At 36.4% G+C, this 22,171-nt stretch overlaps 1 protein-coding gene across 16 annotated transcripts in view; it reads right to left on the minus strand.

Annotated features, from left to right (window-relative positions):
* Nucleotides 1-22,171, minus strand: part of LOC135201728 (potassium voltage-gated channel protein eag-like) — a 447,586-nt gene that overhangs the window by 45,775 nt on the left and 379,640 nt on the right. For 8 of the 16 annotated variants that reach the window (XM_064230923.1, XM_064230920.1, XM_064230917.1 and 5 more), the window contains 5 exons: nucleotides 18,078-18,206; nucleotides 8,541-8,585; nucleotides 6,461-6,582; nucleotides 5,763-5,882; nucleotides 3,990-4,292 (listed from right to left, as the gene is read on the minus strand). In XM_064230923.1, the coding sequence (XP_064086993.1) occupies nucleotides 3,990-4,292; nucleotides 5,763-5,882; nucleotides 6,461-6,582; nucleotides 8,541-8,585; nucleotides 18,078-18,206 (719 nt within the window). The remainder of the gene's footprint in view (nucleotides 1-3,989; nucleotides 4,293-5,762; nucleotides 5,883-6,460; nucleotides 6,583-8,540; nucleotides 8,586-18,077; nucleotides 18,207-22,171) is intronic. The other 8 variants (XM_064230930.1, XM_064230921.1, XM_064230928.1 and 5 more) reach the window with 3 other exon arrangements.

A 22,171-nucleotide genomic window follows, 5' to 3' on the forward strand; every position in this document is an offset into this window, starting at 1 on the left:
TTGATATAATCGTCTCGAAATCTCATCAGGAACGGATAAACAAACCGGTCTACTTGAGTCTTTTGTAAGCGCAAAGTGATACCAGATGATTAAATTCTATACATAATTCAACTCGTTTCAAATAACAAGATCAAAATTAATATCTTTCTACTGATCTAGCAAATAAAATCACAAAACTCTTAGGCAGGATTTAAATTAAAACCTTGACAAACGTCACGGGTGCTTGTTTGTTTATTTGTTTGTATGGGGTTTTTACGTTGCACGGAACCAGTGGTTATTCAGCAACGGCACCAACGACTTTACGTGACTTCCGAACCACGTGGAGAGCGAACTTCTATCACCATAAATACACATCTCTCACATCTCAATGGAAGGCCGGAGAATCGAACTCGCGGCCAACAAGGTGGCATGCCAACACCATACCAACCACGGGTGCTTGGTCTGCCTTTTCTACCGGTGCTACGTCAAACATTGCAACTTAAAGATTTTGAAAACAGTCCCCTCAAGCCCTCAGTTTCTACCGATGTCATTTTATAAGAAAACAGCCTCACACTGCTGGCGAAGTTTTAATGCTCTAATTGACCCACCACTCAGCTGAGGCCTACACTACTTCTCGTTAAAATAAGAGTAACGTTGAAAGTAGTCTCTTTAAAAGAAAATACTCTCTTTAAAAAGAACAAGTTTAATTTTTTATTTCGGATAAAAACACACTACTTTAACGCGTCAAGTATGTGACTGCAGTGTCCAAACTCATAATTTTTCATAACTTTTTTTTATTAAAACGACAATAAACATGTCACGAGTCCATAATCAATTTCGAGCGATCATAACTTAGAATCTCATTCTTGATAAAAAAAAAATGAATAAAAACAACAACAACTCCCGAGCTATTCAGTAAAGGTAAAAATACACCGACTTAAAACACAGTTTAGTTATCAAACATGATACCTTTCGTCTAGAATCTGGAATGACGTTCTCTCCATTCGCGGGAATTCGATTCGAATATTATATTAGTAACATATGAAAGGGCGGATTATATCGAAGGAATTTCCAAACTTCACCAATAATACTAGAGTACTGACTTTTATCTACTTTTGATTTTAATCGTCACGAGAATTGTAGTTATCTTAGGGAATGGAACCTTCGCAACAAATATATCACTTGGGAATTTTTAGTAATAATCGAAGAAGTGGCTGATTCGAGGTCAGTATCCATCAATTGTAAGGAGGAATGGAGCAGTGACTGATACTTAAATTTCACTGGAGCCAACCCTTATCAGATTTTAAACCAGTTCTTACAAAAATGATACTAATACTACAAAAAACCTTTATCAGATTTTAAACCAGTTCTTACAATAATAATAATAATAATAAAAACTTATCAGATTTTAAACTAGCTCTTACAAAAATAATAGTACTAATAAAAAAAATCCTTATTAGATTTTAAACCAATTCTTACAAAAAAGATAGTAATAATAAAAAAAAACCTTTATAAGATTTTAAAACAGTTTTTACAAAAATAATAGCAATAATGAAAAAAACTTATCAGATTTTAAACTAGCTCTTACAAAAATAATAGTATTAATAAAAAAACCCTTATTTGATTTTAAACCCGTTCTTACAAAAAAGATAGTAATAATAAAAGAACCTTTATCAGATTTAAACCAGTTTTTACAAAAATAATAGTATTAATGAAAAAAACCTTATCAGATTTTAAACTAGCTCTTACAAAAATAATAGTATTAATAAAAAAAAACCTTACTTGATTTTAAACCAGTTCTTACAGAAATAATTGTGATAATAAAAAAAAATCCCCCTTATCAGGTTTTAAACCAGTTCTTACAAAATGATGGTAATAATAATGATTAAAAAAACTCCCAATACGGTTTCACTAATAACTCCAAAAGTGATATATCTACTTTATAAATTTTCCTTCGAAGGTCAAGTGAAGACTTTTTACTAGATACCAAGTAAGACGCAAAATTATTCATTATTAAAGGGAGGAGATTAACCAAAAATTCAGAATTCAAACTGAAAGCGAGTGTTTTACATCGTTCAGGAAAAGCTGCAGATATTAGGAAATACCCGTCTTTCGTTACTTAGGAATCATAAGCATTTTTACTCATCAGCCTTGTATGGATACTTAAACGAAGTATACTTAGTTCTTCAATCATTTAGCGACCACATAAATGAAATAATTAGTTGCCGTTCCGTTATCCATTAAGATTTTCGTAGAATAACATGGCAGCATCATACCAAGCTCAGATTATCTGCATTTGTTTATTATTAATTTAATTTAAAACATCTGCATAGCATTTATGCATCAACCAGTGTTATCATCATGCTTTCTAGTGCAATGTTATCTTGTTGTGATCTTCGTTCGTGTTTATCTTCTAACCTTTCTTGCAATTGTCTTTTTATGTTAATTTTTAATCGCTATGTACAAATGTTATTTACGTCCGGTACAAGTGGTCACTGACATAAAAAGAAAAAACAAAAACTTTGATGAGGGTTAACAATGTTAAAAATGAAATGTTAATCATTGAATTCAAAAATGAAAAAAAAAATGGTACTCGTCTAACCGTTGTACAGGACATGATTGGGGGAGGGAAGAAAACTGGTTTTACAAGGATAAAAGAAAAAAAAAATTCCTTGCTGATGTACTACTACCAACCAGGTATACCGACTTTAAAATTAAATCCAATGTAACAAAAACTCTGTTCGAAGGCGAGGAGGGGTCCCATCCAGTGTGCCTCGCCTTAGGGGGAACACTCCTTTACACTCCATAGGAAGAAGAAGTAGTAGAGGCTGGAAAAAGACATTGATGGTCATGGCATTATCAACAAAAGAGTGATTTCTCTCAGGGGACTGCTTGCGCATCCTGAATGACAAAGACAACAACATCTTGAGGCTGAAATCGCACGCCACTTCTTCTTCTTGCTGGTAGACTGAAGGTGGGGGCCTTAGGCCAGCAGCTTGTGCGATGCGCAAACGTCCCCGAAGAGGGGCATCCCCGTGACTTTACAAAAATAAGAGGTGTGTGGGTGTGCGTACAGGAAGCAGGCACCGTTAGAACAGAGGACCTCCTCGTGTCCTTTGATAGCTTCATTAAGGGGACTGCAACTCTACTATTGACTTTTCTTCTATCTACTACAATTCCACTTGTGTTTCCTGTGACCTAACTACAATTCAACTACGTCAAATGACGTACACATTACAGAAGGGGTAAAATAACAAATGCCTACGGGAAAATGACGGAAAAATGATCACAGAAATTCTTCTACTGTCTCAAGGGTAATCTGGATTGCTGTGACGGGAACACTTTGTGTAAAACTGGGAGATCAGGGTCGATTTCATCCTTAATTACAAAAATGAAAGTGGATATCATGAATTTAGACAAGAAAACTGGTTCCACCACATATATTGGTGTAATTAAAACCTGGCTTAGTTAGAATTAGATTACTGCATCAATTTGAAGAATTACAGCGTAAACCCTAGTTAGACTATCATTGTTAAAAACATGACCCAGCTTATTTAGACAGTGACTTTCCTGTGGGGAATTAGTTCTCAAACTGACGGGACTCCCATGAGGTCATTTTATTTATCAGAGAGACGACGGCTTCGTCTAATTTACAAACTATATACACTTTGCAACAGCGGGTCTGAAGAGGAGCACTTTGTCACCGAATGAGCCCTTTGTCAGGTAAAAGAGATTTTTTCGGGGGGGTGCCAATGATAAAAAAAAAGACAGAGGGAGGTTAGACAGATCGAGACAGACAGAGTCACGGGGATCCGGGCAGCATCAGATGATGCAGAGCAGCGTCACAGCAGGAGAAGCCTCCTTCGAACCGGAGTCAGGCCAGGCAGACAAAAAAACAGATGAAATGAAAGAGAGAAATCAAAAAGACAGAAGAAGAATGGAAAGGACAAGGGACGCCGGACGACACTTACTTTATCCTGGACTTCTCCTTGAATGCCGCATTTACTTACATCTTCATCGTGGTCGAACGCGTTGAAGACGTCATAGGGTAGGCACGATAACAGATCTATTAGAAACCAAGACTTGAGATAATTCATGCGAATGATCTTGGGGTCGGAGACCACCTCCCCGCCCGGCCCCACGAAGGTGGTGTGGAAGTTGAGCACAATATCTATGAAGAAGATCACATCCACTATGGAGTCCACCACCAGCAGGGACACGTCTTCGGAAGTCTTGTACTTGAAGGCCACGTTGTAGGGCACCATAATGGCCGTGTAGAAGGTCAGGCAGAGGATCACCCAGTCCCAGATAGCCTGTGCAGGTAGAGACGAAACGTATGTACAGACATACGTGCATGCACATATATATACATGGGTAGGGATGACACATATATACATTCAGATGTATATATGAGTCCTGATTAATAATATATAAAAAAGAGACATGCGATTTGAGTGGAAAAGGTTGGAAAACTTGCAAAACTGTTAAAACTTGAAAGATAAAGAAGCATAATTTTTACCTTGATGTCGATTCTGACTGACTGATGATAAGTTTTTTTGGAAAAAGTTCATAAAATTGAATTCAAAAGGTGGATCATTCTGTACTTAAAAACCACACTGTCCCGTTAGCAAAACATGCATTACTTCCACGAGTGATCAAAAAAGTATTAAAAAGTCAATCCGTGAGGAAAACGTGGACAGGAGAATCATAACCACAACACAAAAAATAGAGAAAAGTTACTAGAGAAAAGACATTGCAATAAGTGAAAGAACTCTGAGCGAGAAAAATCAAAAGTACGGTACCAAAAGCTGAGGCTGTAACAAGGGAGATGGAGGCAATTTATAAATATATATATATATATATTTTTTTTAAGACTCGTAGCAAAGAGTTTAAGAGAAAATAAAAAACAAGACAAATGACGACCTTTTGTGTACCCAATTCGGTCGTCAGCCTGGGCAAGTGTGAGCCAATAAAGAATATGCAAGTCAAATATGTACATCAGTCTCTCCAGTGAGATTCTCTCTCCTTTGCTGTCCTTTACTGGAAGGATGCAATATGTTGTACCTTTTAATCTTTTTTTTTTTTTCATTAGCGTTGTCTTCTGCTCCTCCAATTCTCCCTTACCACTGAACACATTGCTATGACTGGTTTTATTCTACTGCGTCAGGTGGATTAATAGACTCATCATCTTTCAACATTCGCACGTTACGTTTGCATACTTAGCTACTTTTACTGAGGCTAATGAGCACGCGATAATTGAATGTTACACGCATTCACACAAGCAATCTGTCTCTCTCTCTTTCTCTCTCTCTCTCTCTCTCTCTCTCTCTCTCTCTCTCTCTCTCTCTCTCTCTCACACACACATGCAAAAACCAAATAGTACGCATACACAATGTATAATACTACAAGCACATAGCTAACATCTACTAACACTCGATTATTACATCCAACACTAGCAAGATCATCGTGCTCTCTCTCTCTCTCTCTCTCTCTTCTCTCTCTCTCTCTCTCTCTCACACACACACACACAAACACACACACCGATACACACACACACACACAACACACACATTATATATATATATATAGTAATAATAATATCTATATATATATATATATATTCAGGTAAACCACCCACATATTGTACAACCACGTACGCACAGCCAGTCACTCCCGTCCAAACACAAGAGCATTCGGTCAACAAGAACAACAACAATAATAATAATTGTGGCAGCTATCAAAATACTCCTCCCTCTCCTCCTGTCCTGCCAGCATCACCATACCTTGAAGGCACAGTAATGTAGGAGGATGTGCGGAGGTGTCTTTGGAGCCTCTTGACGGTACTGTGGCATTACGTCGCTGTTCAGGCTCATCATCTGCAGAAATTCACGTCGTTTCAGTCTCTAATACAGACCCAAAACAATAAGAAACAGGATTATGCCGCATGTTAAGGGAACACTTTGAAAGGTCTGGTCTGAGAAGGAATTAAAGCAATTTCTTTTTTTCACTCTTTCCATTACTTTTTGGACTAAGATTACAGTTAGGTCATGGCATAATGACTAATGAGTCATCACTTTTTTTTATCTTTGGCAAAATCTGAATAGGAATTGGGTATAATTGGGTTCCTTAAGATTGCCAACTTTCATGGAATATACAAAAAACTTTCAAGATATTTCAATAAGAATTTTGGAAGAACTAACTTCAAATTATCTAGAGGATGTAACTGTGTAATCTAATTTTCATGTAATTTTATGGTTTGTACATAGCTTAAGTGTAATTTAGACAATTTTTTCAACAAGTTAATACTAATTATTTTCTTGTGCTGTCGTATAACTTTAATGTCTACTCAACCACAACCAAATATTTATGTTACATCATGTATATACAAATGTTTAAGTCAGTAAGTATACAGAACTCTTCTAAAGCTACAACCTTATACATATATCACATGCTAGAGACCGGCAAGTTAGAGAGTACTTACATGCGTGATGTTGGATTGTTTGGTGACATCTTTGATTGGAAGATGCGACGAGAACTGAGTGACAAGCACTGATCTGCTCCGGGTGACCGACCGGGCTAGCTTGGCGAACTTGCTCAGCCCGGCTGCAGAGTCCATGGCGGGGGAGAAAACAGATGAGTGAGACGGAGTCCTCCAGCAGAGGCAGTTTAAAAGACATTCATTACCGCTGTCATGCTGGTTATTATGTGAACTCTGTATTCATGCATATTCTTTAATTCAAGGTTATATGAACCATTTCCTTGTTCTTTTTAGATAATGAGGGTATATCCAGTATATGATTCACTATCTTGCATAAGGACAAACAAATCATCTGAGATGAAGCTTCTATCTTTGCAAGTGGTACGAAGGCATAAAAAGGAAAACAAAGTACGTCTTAGTCTTGCTTCTTAAAAGTATAGAAAATATCACTGGTAAGGATACTGTTAAGGGAGTTTAAGAGGCCATAAAGTAAAAATAAGAGTGGTGGCTTGAATGGTCCATACTATCTCTTAAGAGCTTGAGGATGGGCACTGAATCCTTTTGGTAGTGGCGTCAGTTTGAACACCATCTTCTGGTTATGCCGTGGGGAAAGCTATCGCTACCAGTGGAGCGAGAGGGTCGTGACTGGCAGGGTATTTGTCAGTGAGGAGGAGGTCAAGGGTGAACGAGATCAGGTCATGAATAAAACGAGGTCAGAGGTAAAATAGGTTAGGTCACACAGCGATGGCACAGAAACCGGCTCTCAAGTATCAAAAGGACCAGTCTCGCCTCAGGAAGATGCAGAGACGATGCTAATCAGATCAGTGCTATGGAACTACAGCTACTACAATCCTCAGGGTTTGAAGGGTTAATTATGATCATATTCAAGTACTATTTAAACACAATACTATGTACAACAGGCAGCCCTGGGTCCATTTAACACCCTTCAGGGAAAATGGTAAAACATAATCAAAATGGTATCTGTTTGGATGAAAATTAAGGAAAATACAACACCCATCATATGGGACACAAACATATGTACACATCAGCATGAAGTGAAACTAAAAATCCAGGTACAAAAGCACTTTACTCCATTAAAAAGAAATGCTCTAAGGCTTAATTAAGTAGCACATAGTCAACAAAAGATAAATCACACCTATTCAAAAATATAAACTCAGTAAAAAGCACTTTCAACAGGAAGGAAGCCATAAAGTGTTTTAATGGAGTTAAGCGAGAAACAGGGGCCCAGTCAGTGCTGGTAGGAGGGAGAAAATGAGACAGTGAGAGAGAAAGGGGGAAAGTGAAGTACAAGCAGCAGGTTTGAGGGGGAGGGTTTGAACCGAGCACTCAGGGTCAATCACCATGGAGTGCTGGCCAATTGCTGACTACAGGCACGGGGTAAAGAGGGAGGAGGGGAGGAGAAGAGGGTGGGGGAGAAGAAGGGGGGGGGGTGGGGGGGAGGGTGGGGGTAGAAGACACCATCAACACGAGCGGCAGGTCAGAAACACACTGATGAAGAACCACGGGACAAGCAGTAGTACCATTAAAGTGCCGCCATAGCCTTTGCTCCACCATCTCTCGCCTCCTCCTGCTCCTTTTGAATTTCTTCTTATTCTCTTTACTAGTTGGTCGAATAAATTTGTTGAATGGTAGAAGGGAGGGTGGGGGGGATAGATAACTGTTACCTTCAATTTCATACATAACATCTTTCAGAGGGGTAGTCAATTCAGATTCGTAGCTGGCTCCATCATCTATTAACAATGTTAAGCTCAGTAATACAAATGGAGTTAAAGAAAGGCTGGATCTTCAAAATCACATGGTGGGTTTGGGGGGGAAGGGACCAGTAGGAAGTGTAGATGTTATACAGTATATTTCATGCACACATGCGAAGTCCCATGCCCTTTAATGATAACAGTTCTGTCGTCATTAGAGTATTATTCAGAACAATCAATAAAACGTAAGGAAAGGTTTGCAGACTTCTGGTATCTGGCATAGGATTCTCTGGATTGTAATTTTGGGGGACCAAGAGAGGAGAGAGGCGTACAATGGGGAGGAAGCCAGGCGGGGTCCAGCGGGTACCTACTTTTGGTGGGTTGTCTGCCCCCTGAGCTCTCCGTGCTGTCCGAAACTGCAATAACACACACATCATCACCTGCCCCCCGGAATAATGCGTTACAAAACAGCCCCATAACCCCCACCATAGCTTGTATGCCTTTACTCGGAAGATGGCGACTCTCTCCAGGTGCTGTCAGAGTGCAATCATCCCTTCACCCTCAGAGAGTCTTCTGCCATGGAAGACAGCTTCACAGTGCAAAGGTCAGAACTATTCAGGGGAAACCTATACAGATATCTTGTGCACTGACACTCAAGACGAGGGTAGTACTGAGCAATGGTTGATCACAACAAGGTTTAATAAGGACACCACACAGAAGCTATTCACAACAGTACTGCAAATTGGCTACAGGAATCACTGAGATAACGTGGAGGAGTTTTGTGCAAGAGGTGAAACAGGCAAAATTGGATCTAATACCTGTGCCAAGATAATGAACTTGTGTGTGTGTGTGTGTGTGTATGTGTGTGTGATCAGGCTGAGGTGGACTCATTACATTTCGGTGACACAACACAACTAATGTGGGACAATCCATCAGTATATACATTATCATAAAATCAACTTGGGGAACAAAAGATTTTCAACTAAAATAAGGCACTGTCGGTTGTATGACATGACTAAATGTGACGGCTTTTCTCCGTGTTAAGATAACTAGGAAATGACCTTACCACTTTGAACTGGCAAAACTAAAAAAAAATCATGAATTTTTGAGAGCAAACAATTTTTAATTTAAATTCACACAATCGCCCACTTAGCAGAATACCACCCCCATATTTTGCTATACCGCACCAGATCGAGTAGGTTCTAGGACGCTAAGATTAATATAAAATTCACAATCTAGAACTCTTAATAATTCCACTGTTATATAACACGCAAATCAGAAATTGATGTTATTCAACCAAACAATCTGTGATGGGTATCCTAGGACTGCTACTGTAAAAATCCTATTGTCTGGCACATTACCAATTCCTATTATTATAGTCTGAGATCTCCTAAACTACGGTCTACACCCTGTGTCAAAAAGCACAAACAAACACTCAAGTCCCTCCAAAAGATATGGACGAAAATGTGTATGAATATGGAATGTTGTTTGTGTGAAGTGAAAAATGTACCCATCAATAGTAATGATATAAATAAGTCAGTTTTAATTGGGTAACATAATTATGAGTTTACTCCAAACATTGGCCCAATTGCTCACTCACAACAAGGCAGCAGCCATTTCAGCAGAGCTACGACTTCCTGGAAATCTATTATAATTAGCCGATGCTCAGCTGTTTCGAGAAACTGCATGACTCAGTGATCAACAACATCACTTCTGGCAAAAATGTTTGTTTGTTTGCATGGTGTTTTTACTTTGCATAGAACCTATGGTTATTCAGCAACGGGACCAACGGCTTTAAGTGAGTTCCGAACAACATCGAGAGTGAACTTCTGTCACCAGGAATACACATTTCTAGCTCCTCAGTGGTTCTGGCCAAAAGGTTCATGCGACGTGTTTAGTTTGACATCGTCACCAGGATGCACTTGGCCACATGGCCACTTTTGTGCAATTTTTCCTTCGCTCTGCTCCAAAAAATAGTTCCGTTTTTAAAGTGGCTGAATGAAGAAGATAATGTCACTGCTGTACCTTTCATGAGAGATCCAATTATGCCCAGCAAGTTATGGGGCAAACAATAAGGAAGTTGGCGGTCATCTTAGACGCCATCTTGGATTCCATGGTGTTCTGAGGATTAAATGACAATTTCACTGATTTCTTCTTCTCCAGTCATTACCCAAGGAGATGAATCATGGGATACTTTGCTTTTTCCCTAAATGTTGCTGAATATTCAACACCTCTTCAGGAGTCAAAGTATACAGAGTCCTTAAAGGTAATTACAGAGGAACATTTCACAGACTTTTACCAGAAATACTGAAACAAACCACTAATTATGCTCTGAGTTGTATAACAATATACACCTATGCGCGCTGGTCGTGAAAAACTATTGGCTACTATACTACCCATCTTGGAGCAGACCCAATCAGCTAAGGAGAGCTGGCAAAGTACTATAATACCGATAGATATAAGCGAATACCACAGGAAAATGATAGGCAGAAATCCAAGCGCTTCCGTCTTTGCGAAGACAGTGTCTTAGCAAAGACAAAAGCGCTTGGATTTCTGCCTATCATTATCCAGTGGTATTCGCTTATTTAATGAAGTCACGTGCATCTACTGTGATTTTTTAAGCATCGATAGATATGTGTATTATCCCTCATTAGGCACTTCTCATTATATTAATTCAATTATTCAAGAAGGAATTGTGTCCTAATCTACTGAATCTCTGCTGGAGCTGGGGACACCAGAAGGCGAGAGCTCTTTTTGGCACTTTGCTTCGTAAGTGTCTAGGGATGTAGTTGCTAGTTCCGTGCCTTCATAGGTGGGTCGACTGGTTGTCGGCAGATCGAGATGGAACGACCTAGCTTGTGAATGCTTAGGAAGCCTCTCTGAGGATTCTGTTGTGTTACTTTCTCGTTTGGGATTAACTGCTGAAGGTTAAATGGGAGGCTATAGATTTCTTGCTTCCTTCCTTCCTTTCTTTCTTTCTGTCTAGTATAGGAGAAACGAAGGACATTGTTTATCAATCACAGGTTTAACTCACTAAAAATGGCTTGTATCAGCTACAGCTAACATATCTATGCAAGAGCATCTGCATAAACCTTCCTCTCAAAATAGATAGATAGATAGATGGATAGATAACGTATACGTGTATGATTGTTAAAAGAGACAGTTGGAAAGATCCAGGCTGACAAAAGGCGCAGTTAATTCGAATTCTTTTCCCGCCTGCATATAATTGAAAGAGTCGAGTCATATGGCCGAGAGACAAATGTTGAAGAATTTTCATCAACACATTCCAGAACGAAAAGAAAGTGAGCGAATGTGTGTGTCCAGGACAAGAGTTTAGATTTAAGAAGAGGAAAGCCACGAAAATAGCTCCTGACGAAGAATAATATCATCATATCCCAAGGCGACCTAATCGACGACTGATTTTAAATTACGCTGCTACTTCATGAGATTATTTTTTCTTTATTATGAAAGTTCTACCCGAGTTCATGCTCTACCTGTTGAATGTTAATTCCATACTGGCAAAACCAAGACTTCTTCAGACTACGGGTTTTGAGCGTCATCATCAGAGGGATGTAATTGTTTTACTTCTATATTATATAGAGCATGTATCTCTCATCCCATCGATACCTAACATTAAGAAAAGTGACTTTTTTTTTCCGCGAAGACACTAAGACAGTTCATGTAAAATTTCCTCCTGCAAAGAGACTCGGAAACTGTACAACACCTACTTCAATCAGGTATACAGTTTGCGGACTAGAAACTAAAAAGAAAAACCTGACATTTCAACTTCTACAGAAATCTACAAAACGTCCTGTAGGGCTGCGAGAAAAAGGTTTTTGAATTCTTAAGTGACCGATGCATTTCGGTATTGTCAAAATAGTATATTATGTCTGTAAAACGATACATCAAATAACCTCATGGGAAGTTTTTATTATAAAACATACATCTTATACTTCTCAAAACCAACGAACTGACTGCCATGATATTTTAGGATGAAAAGGCTAGTTAAAAAAAACATATAATTATAAATTGTTTATAAATTATAAAAAGTGATTAATCGTAAGTATTCAAGTCACTGCTAGAATCAGTTTAATGAAACAATGTTTCTATTTATAGCCGCACTCTATTAACTATGTAATTATTTACAATTTGGAAAAGTACCAAAATACTTAATAATTATAAATTTTAAGAAGTAAAAAAGTGAAGATTATAGCAATGGATCTTCTGAAAAATACCATTTTCAAAGTCATTGCCGAAATAAAATGGTGCGTGGACAAAAAATTTATATATATAAAAAAGGGGGCGGGACGAGTGGTGCGCGCACTGCATCAGTCATCTTTTGGAAATACAGTTTCGATTTGGAAATCCAGTTGTGATTTGGAAATGCAGTTTATATTTGGAAATCCAGTTTACATTTGGAAATCCAGACTCCAGTTGTCATTTGGAAATACAGTTTTTATTTGAAAATCCAGTGTTTAATAGGAAACGACTTGCAAGGGGGCTCTCTTGGATACGAAAGCACTCGCCCGTTGCTGGCGAGCGTGTTTTACTTTTTTCTTTTGGAAAAGTGTGGGAAATTCTCAGAGAGTGCACAGAGATTAAAAACACAATTAAGAGGAATAAGTAAACCACCGACACCTCGTGGGTCATTGGTGACCTTTCTGCATATCTAAAAGGTCACAGAGACTCGTAAAAAAAGAAGGAAAGAAAGAAGTTCCGCGTGGACATACAACAATCACGAAATTAAGCCTTTTTAATAAATATCTATATCGCAAAATGCATTAACTGTGCAATTTTCCTATGAAGGGGAAACTTGTCGTCATTACCGTCCCCCAATCCGTGAAATACGAGATAACCTGGATCAGCTATGAAATATATATCAAGCTTTTAGCAGCGTGCATATAATCGCTCTACGGCATTTCATATGAGCGGGGCTGGTCACTGGCATATATTTATTTATTATTCCATTATCCGTATATATCAGCGCTTATGGAATGGTTCTATCTTTACTCGTCATTAGGTGAGACCTTTCCGTCTTTTATTCAGCCTTTGAACAAATTAAAATGTGTAATTGTACGTATTACAATTACATACGTATCTCGTAAAATGTGATTTATTTGGAGGATGTCTTTAACAGAATCGTAATTGTAATGTTAAGCATAGCAAACTATTAACAATGATAAACATGGCAAAATTTAATATAAAGTATCTCGTAAAATGTGATTTATTGGGAGAATATCTTTAACAGAATCATAATTGTGATAACAAACTTTATTAACAAGATAACAAACTTTATTAACAATAATAAACATGGCAAAATCTAATATTACGTATCTCGTAAAATGTGATTTATTGGGAGAATAAGTGTCTTAAACAGCATCATTATTGTAATGATAAGCATAGCAGATTTTATTTACAATAATAAACAGTGTAAATTCTAATATCAAAAAAATAAAAAATGTTTTTATTGAACAAATAATTAAAGTCTGTTTAACTATTCACTAATTACTCAACCACCCGTTTATTTAACGAAGCATTAATTAACAATCATTTTAAAGCATAACAATTTAACGATTGATTATTACTCATTACCTGTAATTAACGCACAGCATAATAGTTGATGATTAACCCATGGCGGTGTCGGTTAGGCTACTTATCAAAATTCTACACATTAAAATATAGTATATATATATATTATATATATATATATATATAGATATATATATATATACACACATATATATATATCATAAAGAGAAAGTCGATATGGCAACTGTTAATTCCGTTCTCTTGGAAAGCCGAAAGGACAAAAAACAGTTTTGCGTCCACATTTTGATCGAATTGAACGCGTCTGATCATTAAAATGACTACAGATAATTACGTTTAGCTTATCGAGAAAAGGGGTGCGTTCACTGCGTCTCGTCATTTCAACGTTCTTATTAACAGAGCCATTGCGACCGAGTACAGTTCTCTCCATATAAGATTAATAACAAAACACTAGACATTAATTAATATTTTTGAGAGAGACATATTTTTTCATGTCGATTTTTGTGTCACGGTAAATCTGAAGGGTGTTAAAGGGATTATTTTTTGTTATGTTTGTCAGAAAAATGACATATAGCAAGTGGAATACGAGGCTGGAAATTAGAAAACGGGATTATGAAGTCTGTAATGGTGGGAATTCCTTCATCGTCCTGACTGGATTAAAGAAAAAAATACACTATTTATTGAGTTTGAGTTTTGATTTATTTTATAATATCCTTCACACTGAGAAGACTGAAACACTTGTAGTTAAGCCGACATCTGTCCTATACTAACAGGTTGCAAGTTACAGGGGATCTAAAAAATACAAAATTAAGAGGGCCGGGAGGAAAACTGGGTGTATATAAAACTGCCACCAACTTAAGGGGGGGGGGGAAGGGGGGGGGGGAGTGTGGGGGGTTGAGAAGGGGGAGTGGAGGGAAGAAGAGCAACTATTCGAAGAACTGTTACAACTATTTATCTAAAGTCTGACCCTTCAGATCAGATATTAAAGCTATAGACGAAAGAACACTATATGAACATATTCCACCGACGATCCAGTATCATCATCATCATCATTATCATTAATAAAATAACCTCCTGAGGCGTTGAAAGCTAAAAGAGAGCTCAAGCTAAAAAAGAGGACACGACTGGAAAAAATAAAGCTACTGCTGCAGCGGCGGCGTTGGCGGCGGCGGCGTCGTAGGCAGACACAGAACACAAAGTCAACATTTACTGAATGAAATTAATGAATCTACTGTAATACAAGAGACACAAGGAAGGCTTTTTCAGTTCACACGGGACAGTCAGTCAAGTCAGCTGACGAGGAACTAAAAGGAAGCTGGCAGCGGAAAGCGCTAAGTTTTTGCTCTTGTTAGCAATTTTTATTTATTTATTTTCTCTCTTATAAACAACGTCGTCTTATGTGTTTTTTCTTTCATCCCCCTTTATACTTTTTTTTTATTTTGTCTTTTTTTTATCCTTTTCCTCTCCTCACATTCGTCTCGGGGGGATGAGAAGGGCTTCAAGGACTGATATCCTAGATAGATATCCTACCACCTACAGCGAAATTGCAAGGTTATCCTAACTTGGAAATCCTGGAGTGAGAATATTGCATTGAAAAGTTACAAATTCATCAATATCCCTGAAGGTGGATGACGCTAACAGTCAAAATGCTATACCACTATACATCTATCTCTGTTTATTCCACCTGACTTTATCATTTACTTCAGGGAAAAGAATAAACAAACAGAAGGATCACTTCGCCGTTGATTCAATGAGGACACTACGTCTAAAATTGAATAACAGAAGTGTCATGGACACTTTTAAATAAAATTCGTCTAAAATAATATACTAATCCAGTGGTTCTCAACCACGGGGGAATTTCGGAGTTCCATGGGGGTTGGGGGTGGAATTGTGACCACAGATTGGTAGGCTCAAACTGACTCTAGGACAACACATCGGTCCGCACTACTGACAGATCAGGCTGGGGTTTCTCTCCGCTAGCTCGTGAGTTTGTGTTATTATTTTGTTGCGTGTGTGACTTGGAATGCACCTTTTGAGGCAGACAATTTTGGAAAATGGGGGGCGAAAGGGGGTCGCATGGCCCAAAAAAGGTTGAGAACCACTTAAATCTAACCTGTTATCACGGAGGCTCCACCACCACCACAAAACACAACCGAGACGATAATGAAAAGCTACGATATGAATTGAACGCTGATCAAATACTTTAAATCTAGATTGAAATAGCTCCTTCCTTCCGAATCATCTTAAGGGTCACCTACGAAAAAATAAATAAATACTACTCTAAGGGAACTGTAAGTGTTTCAGGTGCTGCTCCATACCAGAATCTAGTGTCTAGGGTAGTTAAACTAAGTGTGGCCTTAAGTATATTATATTAGATGATCAAATATTCAAATTCTTGAAGGGGAAAAAAAAAAAGACTGTCTGGATTAGCACTTAACACCTGGAGAATTGCAGAGAATTAAACTTAAAAAATAAATAAATGTTATTTTTAATTCGTCTGATTCTTTCTTTACCATTTTTTAGAATGTTCTGTCTGATTCCTATGACACTCATTTCCTTTTCAAACTACAGACTACGAGACTAATTTTGGAAACTGGAACTAATCTCCTTTAATCGACCCCTCATCAGCTAAGTTCTAATACATCTGTACCGATTCATTTGGCAAAAGTATGATCTTAATCAATTTGACATTTTCCCCTCTTCATCTTCATATAAAGTTCTTTACCTACATGATTACTTTTCATTGTTTCACTGTCTAATTATTTTACCTTAGTGTCTAAACATTTACCCCCCTACATTACAACACCTTGACCAATTAATTTGCTATAGCAACTACAAAAGTACGTATGTATATGTATAATATATATATACATATATATATATATATATATATATATATGTATGTATATATATATATATATATATTATATATATATATATCATATATATATACATATACATCTAATAAAAGGAGCCCTTAAAAACACCAAAATATAGAGAGAAAAGTACTATATTTCAGAGACTGCTGTTTCCTTCTTCAGGTATAAGAATGAGAAAATCTTTTCTCATTCTTATACCTGAAGAGGGAAACAGCATTCTCTCAAATATAGTACTTTTCTCTCTATATTTTGGTGTTTTTATGGGCTCCTTTTATTAGATGGAATTCTGTTGTAACAGAACATTCTTACCAGTCATACATATACATATATATAATATATATATTGTACTTTAAATATTTTTCTAATCAAGCCCTTAAACATATAATTTAAAAGCAAAATAAGCAATATTTACAAAAGAGATTCACACATTTCCAAGCAATCTATCCCCCTCAATTTATTTCTATTTTGAGTCGAGACACTTAATCTTTTCATAAGATTTTCAATTCGGTGCAATGTACGCTATCTCAAGTCCTTCCCCAAAATCTTACAAAGAATGATATTCTTTTTCTCAAACTATTCTCAAATCTTTTTTCAATATATTCAATATCTCCCCTGTACATTATCTTCTAATTGTTACAAAAGACACCCCAATCCTAAAATACTTTATATATATTTTTTCTCAAACTATTCTCAATGATTTTTTAAAATGTTTTTAATATGCCTTATTTTTTTAATCGCTACTAAGTACTTTATATATAATTTTTCTCAAACTATTCCCAATGTTATTTTTTAAATCTTTTTAATATCCCAGATATACATTTTTCAATCATTACAAAAGATAGTCATAAAAAAACTCGAATATTTCTTATTTTACCTTACTGTTTACAAAGAACTACTCGATGAATTATTTTGCAATCGCTACAAAAGGCAGCCTATTCCTAAAATACCAGTATTAACAAAAAAACAAAGCACTGTTCTATCCTTCAAGAATAAATATAAATTTTCTACAAATATGAATCATCGCTTTCAAAAAAAAAAAAAAAAAACTCTAGTATCTTCTTGATACTCATCTTTCTTAGTTTTTTTTCCCACAAAACTTCATCTTTCCCCCCAAAAATCTCATTTTTTTATATGAAAAATTAATTTTTAAAAATCTATCTCTTGAATACTCATCACTTTTCTTCGATTTTCTTTTATTTTAATATTTACAAAGCACAACTTCATCTTTCCCCCAAAAAATATCTTAATTTTCTGCGTAAAAATGATTACAAAAAAAAAAAAAAAAAAAAAAAAAAAAAAAATCTTCACAGTATCATACTGATACCTATATCTGATCTCCAAAAAATCTCCTTATGTTGTTACTTTCCACGCCCTGAATCCCTTCCCCTTCCCCTTTTCTTCCCACTCCCACTCCACCCCCCGCCCCCCACGACCCTTCCCCGACACTCCCCCGCAACTCCCGAAGGCGAGACAGAAACGTACCTCTGGAATCCTCTGCTTCGATGGGTTGCTTGAGGGCGGTGATGTCCCTGAAGGTGCAGAGGAACAACACGACGATGTCCTTCTCGTTCTTGATGGGGGCGATGTGGAGGAGAAGCCATAGTGGGGTTCCTGCCGAAAGGGAAGTTAGAACGTGGGGAAAAACTTACATGTACTGGTGAAAGGAGAAGGGGAGAAAAAAGAAATAGAATCACGTGGCGAAAAACTTACATGTAATGGTGAAAAAGGTTTAAAAAAAATAAGAGAATCACTTACTTGTATTAGCAAAAGAGAAAAAAAAATAGAATTACGCGGGAAAACTTACGAGTAATGGTAAAAAAAAATGTAATCACATAGGGGAAAACTTACATGTAATGGTGAAAGAGGGTAAACAAAAAAGATGGAATCCCGTGGGAAAACTTACATGTAATGGTGGAAGGTAAAAAAAAAAAAAAAAAAAAAAAAAAAAAATGTTCACACGGGAAAAACTGACACGTAATGGTGAATTGGGTTAAAAAATAACAGAATCATCAGTGAAAGAGGAAAAAAAGAGACCCATGAGGAAAAACTTACATGTAATGGTGAAAGGTAAAAAAATATAAAAAAATTGAATCGTGTGAGGAAAGACTTACATATACTGGTGAAAGAGGTTAAAAAAATCACGTAGGGGAGGCTTACATGTAATGGTAAAAGAAGATGAAAAACAAAAAACCATCACTTACATGTATTGGTGAAAGGAAAAAAAAAAAAAAATCGAATCACGGGGGAAAAACTCACATGTAATAGTGAATGTGGTTAAAAAAAAGTAAACAATAACAATTACTTAAAAGTACTGGTGAATAGATAAAAATATTACGTGAGGAAAAACTTACATGTACTGGTGAAAGAGGGCAAAAAAAAATATATAATAAATAAAGAAAGTATTACGTTGGGATATCCTTACATGTACCGGTGAAAGAGGGGAAAAATAAAATAGATAAATAAATAGAGTATCACTTGGGGGAAAACATACATATAATGGAGAACGAGGTAACAAAAATAGCAAGATCAAGTGGGAGATTATTTTTTTTTAAATAAAAATTTAAAACGAAGAGATATAAATGGTGGTACAACTATAAACAATAAAGGTGAAAGTGTATTCAATGTCACTGCTCAGGTTATGAATTTTTTTGTAAACTGTTTCGGTGGTGCTTAAAAAAAACTACACTGTACTATTCTGCAGGCTCTGCTGATGCGTTGATTTTCGCTTGACAAAAAAAAAAAAAAAAAAAAAAAAAAAAAAAAAACAAAAAAAAAAAAAAAAAAAGAGCTTGGCAGTGCAACTATACATTAATATATATCACGTCCAAATGTTTTTTCTCTGTGAAGATGTGAAGTGTAAGATGTAAGTGTAAGTGAGGTAGATTATTTAAGCAAGCATGCTTAGTTCCTTCATGAAAGGGAAAGTATTATATATATGTATGAGAGAGAGAGAGAGAGAGAGAGAGAGAGAGAGAGAGAGAGAGAGATGGCTATCTTAGAACAGAGAACAGCAGCATCGTAATCTGCAAGAGGAAGTCGTCTACATGGCTGATGAGAGAGAGAGAGAGAGAGAGAGAGAGAGAGAGAGAGAGAGAGAGAGAGAGAGAGAGAGAGAGTAAAAAAAAGCTAGACATGACCAACGTTATAGTTTTAATGCTATTTTTCATTCAATAAAGAACTCTAAGCAGCAGAATTTTCAAAGGACCTTACCTTACAGACCTTTTACATCTTGTTCGGGTTGCCCCACCAGGTCCCTCAGTGTGAGGCAACCTCTAATGTCTACCAGAGCTTTGCTAGTCATTTCTTCCGGTATATTTTGCATCTTCCAATCTTGGATGGTCTGGGATGCAGTTTAGATATTTGTCGAGCTTATTCTTAAACACATCTACGCTCACTCCTGATATATTCCTCAGATGAGCTGGCAACGCATTGAATAGACGCTGCATTATCGATGCTGGTGCGTAGTGGATTAATGTCCTGTGTGCTTTCCTTATTTTTCCTGGTATATTTTTGGGCACTATTAATCTACCTCTGCTTGCTCTTTCTGATATTTTTAGTTCCATGATATTTTCTGCTATTCCTTCTATCTGTTTCCATGCCTGAATTATCATGTAGCGTTCTCTTCTCCTTTCCAGACTATATAATTTTAAGAATTGTAGTCTTTCCCAGTAGTCTAGGTCCTTAACTTCTTCTATTCTAGCTGTAAACGGACCTTTGTACCTCCTCTATTTGTGCAATAAAAAAATTCTAATTTGTGTCAAAATAATTCAAAAACTCTTTCTAATTTGTTGCAATATCCTTTTGATAGTGTGGGTACCATATCATATTGCAATATTCAAGTGGACTACGAACATATGTTTTATAAAGCATAATCATGGTGTTCAGCTTTTCTTGTTTTTGAAGTGCCGTAACAACATTCCCATTTTTGCTTTACATTTTGCCAACAGAGTTGCTATTTGATCATTGCATAACATGTTCCTATTCATCATCACACCAAGGTCTTTAACTGCTTCCTTATTTGTGATGGTCTCATTATTAGGTCCCTTATATGCATATAGCTTTCTTTCTCTGTCTCCATAATTTATTGATTCAAATTTATCAGAGTTAAATACCATCCTATTTACCTCTGCCCAATCATATACTTTGTTAAGGTCTCTTTGTAGAGCGTTCCTATCTTTATCACAAGTAATTTCTCTACTTATTCTTGTGTCATCTGCGAAACTACTCACTACCGAATCCTTAACATTATTGTCTATGTCTTCAATCATAATAACAAACAGTATTGCAGCTAACACCGTACCTTGCGGCACACCGGATATTACCTTGGCTTCATCCCGATTTCTCGTCGTTTGCAACTAAATATCTGTTTTCTGTTTGTGTAAAAATTCTTTTAACCATCTTCCTACTTTATCCACGATATTGTGTTTTCTAATTTTCTTCGCTAATATATTATGGTCTACTTTATCTCAAAAGCTTTTGCAAAGTCTAAATAAACCACATCTGTTTCATTTCCGCTTTTCATATTTTTGAATATGTTTTCACGGTGGACTAACAGTTGGGTTTGTGTACTTTTTCCGGGTACGAAACCATGTTGTCCTTTATTAAACAAATTATTTTTTATTAAATGTTTCATAATATTTTTCTTCATTACCCTTTCATACACTTTCATTATATGTGATGTTAGACTCACAGGCCTATAATTACTTGCCTCTAGTCTTGATCCACTTTTGAAAGTAGGGGTAATATACGCTAATTTGTGCTCATCATATATCTTGCCTGTATCTACACTTTGTCTTAATAATATTGCAAGTGGCTTTGCGATAGAATGAACTACTTTCTTTAACAAAATAGCAGGAACCCTTCCATCAGGCCCTGCAGCAGCTCCATTTTTAATTTCATTAATAGCCTGCACAATATCAGCTTCATTAATATCTATGTCAGCTAAATATTCACTATTTTCATCCCTTACGTTCTATATCATTATCTTCATTATCTATTCTAGGGGTGAATTCTCTTCTTATATCGTTCTGCCAGTATGTTGCAAATTTCCTTTTTTTCATTCGTTAATCTCCCTTCAATTCTCAGAGGGCCTATTTCTATTCTTCTTTTATTCATCTTCTTCGCATATGAGTATAATAGTTTGGGGTTTTGCTTTGATATTTAATAGGGTTTTTTTCTTCCAAGTCCCGTTTTTTCATTTTCTTTTGATTGTATAATCTTTTTTTCTGCATTTTCTATCTTACTTTTTAGTTCTATACTTTCCATGGCATTTTTTTTTCTTTTGCAAGAAACCTTTTTTCCACTTTCTGATTTTCTGGAACAATATTCTTCTGTCTCTTGGTATGCATGAATGATGTTTACTTTTCTTCTTCGGTATATATTTTTCCACTATTATCTCCAATATTTTATATAATATCTCCGTATTTACCCTTATGTCATCACTTACGAAAATGTTATCCCAATCTTTGTTTAATTCTTCATTAATTTTCTGACCATTTTATATTTTTACTGTAGAAGTTGTATTTTCCATATCCTTCCCACTTTTTCATTTCTTGCTTATCTCTATTTTCACTTGC

This window comes from Macrobrachium nipponense, chromosome 28 (genome assembly GCF_015104395.2).
Source record: "Macrobrachium nipponense isolate FS-2020 chromosome 28, ASM1510439v2, whole genome shotgun sequence".
NCBI lineage: Eukaryota > Metazoa > Arthropoda > Malacostraca > Decapoda > Palaemonidae > Macrobrachium > Macrobrachium nipponense.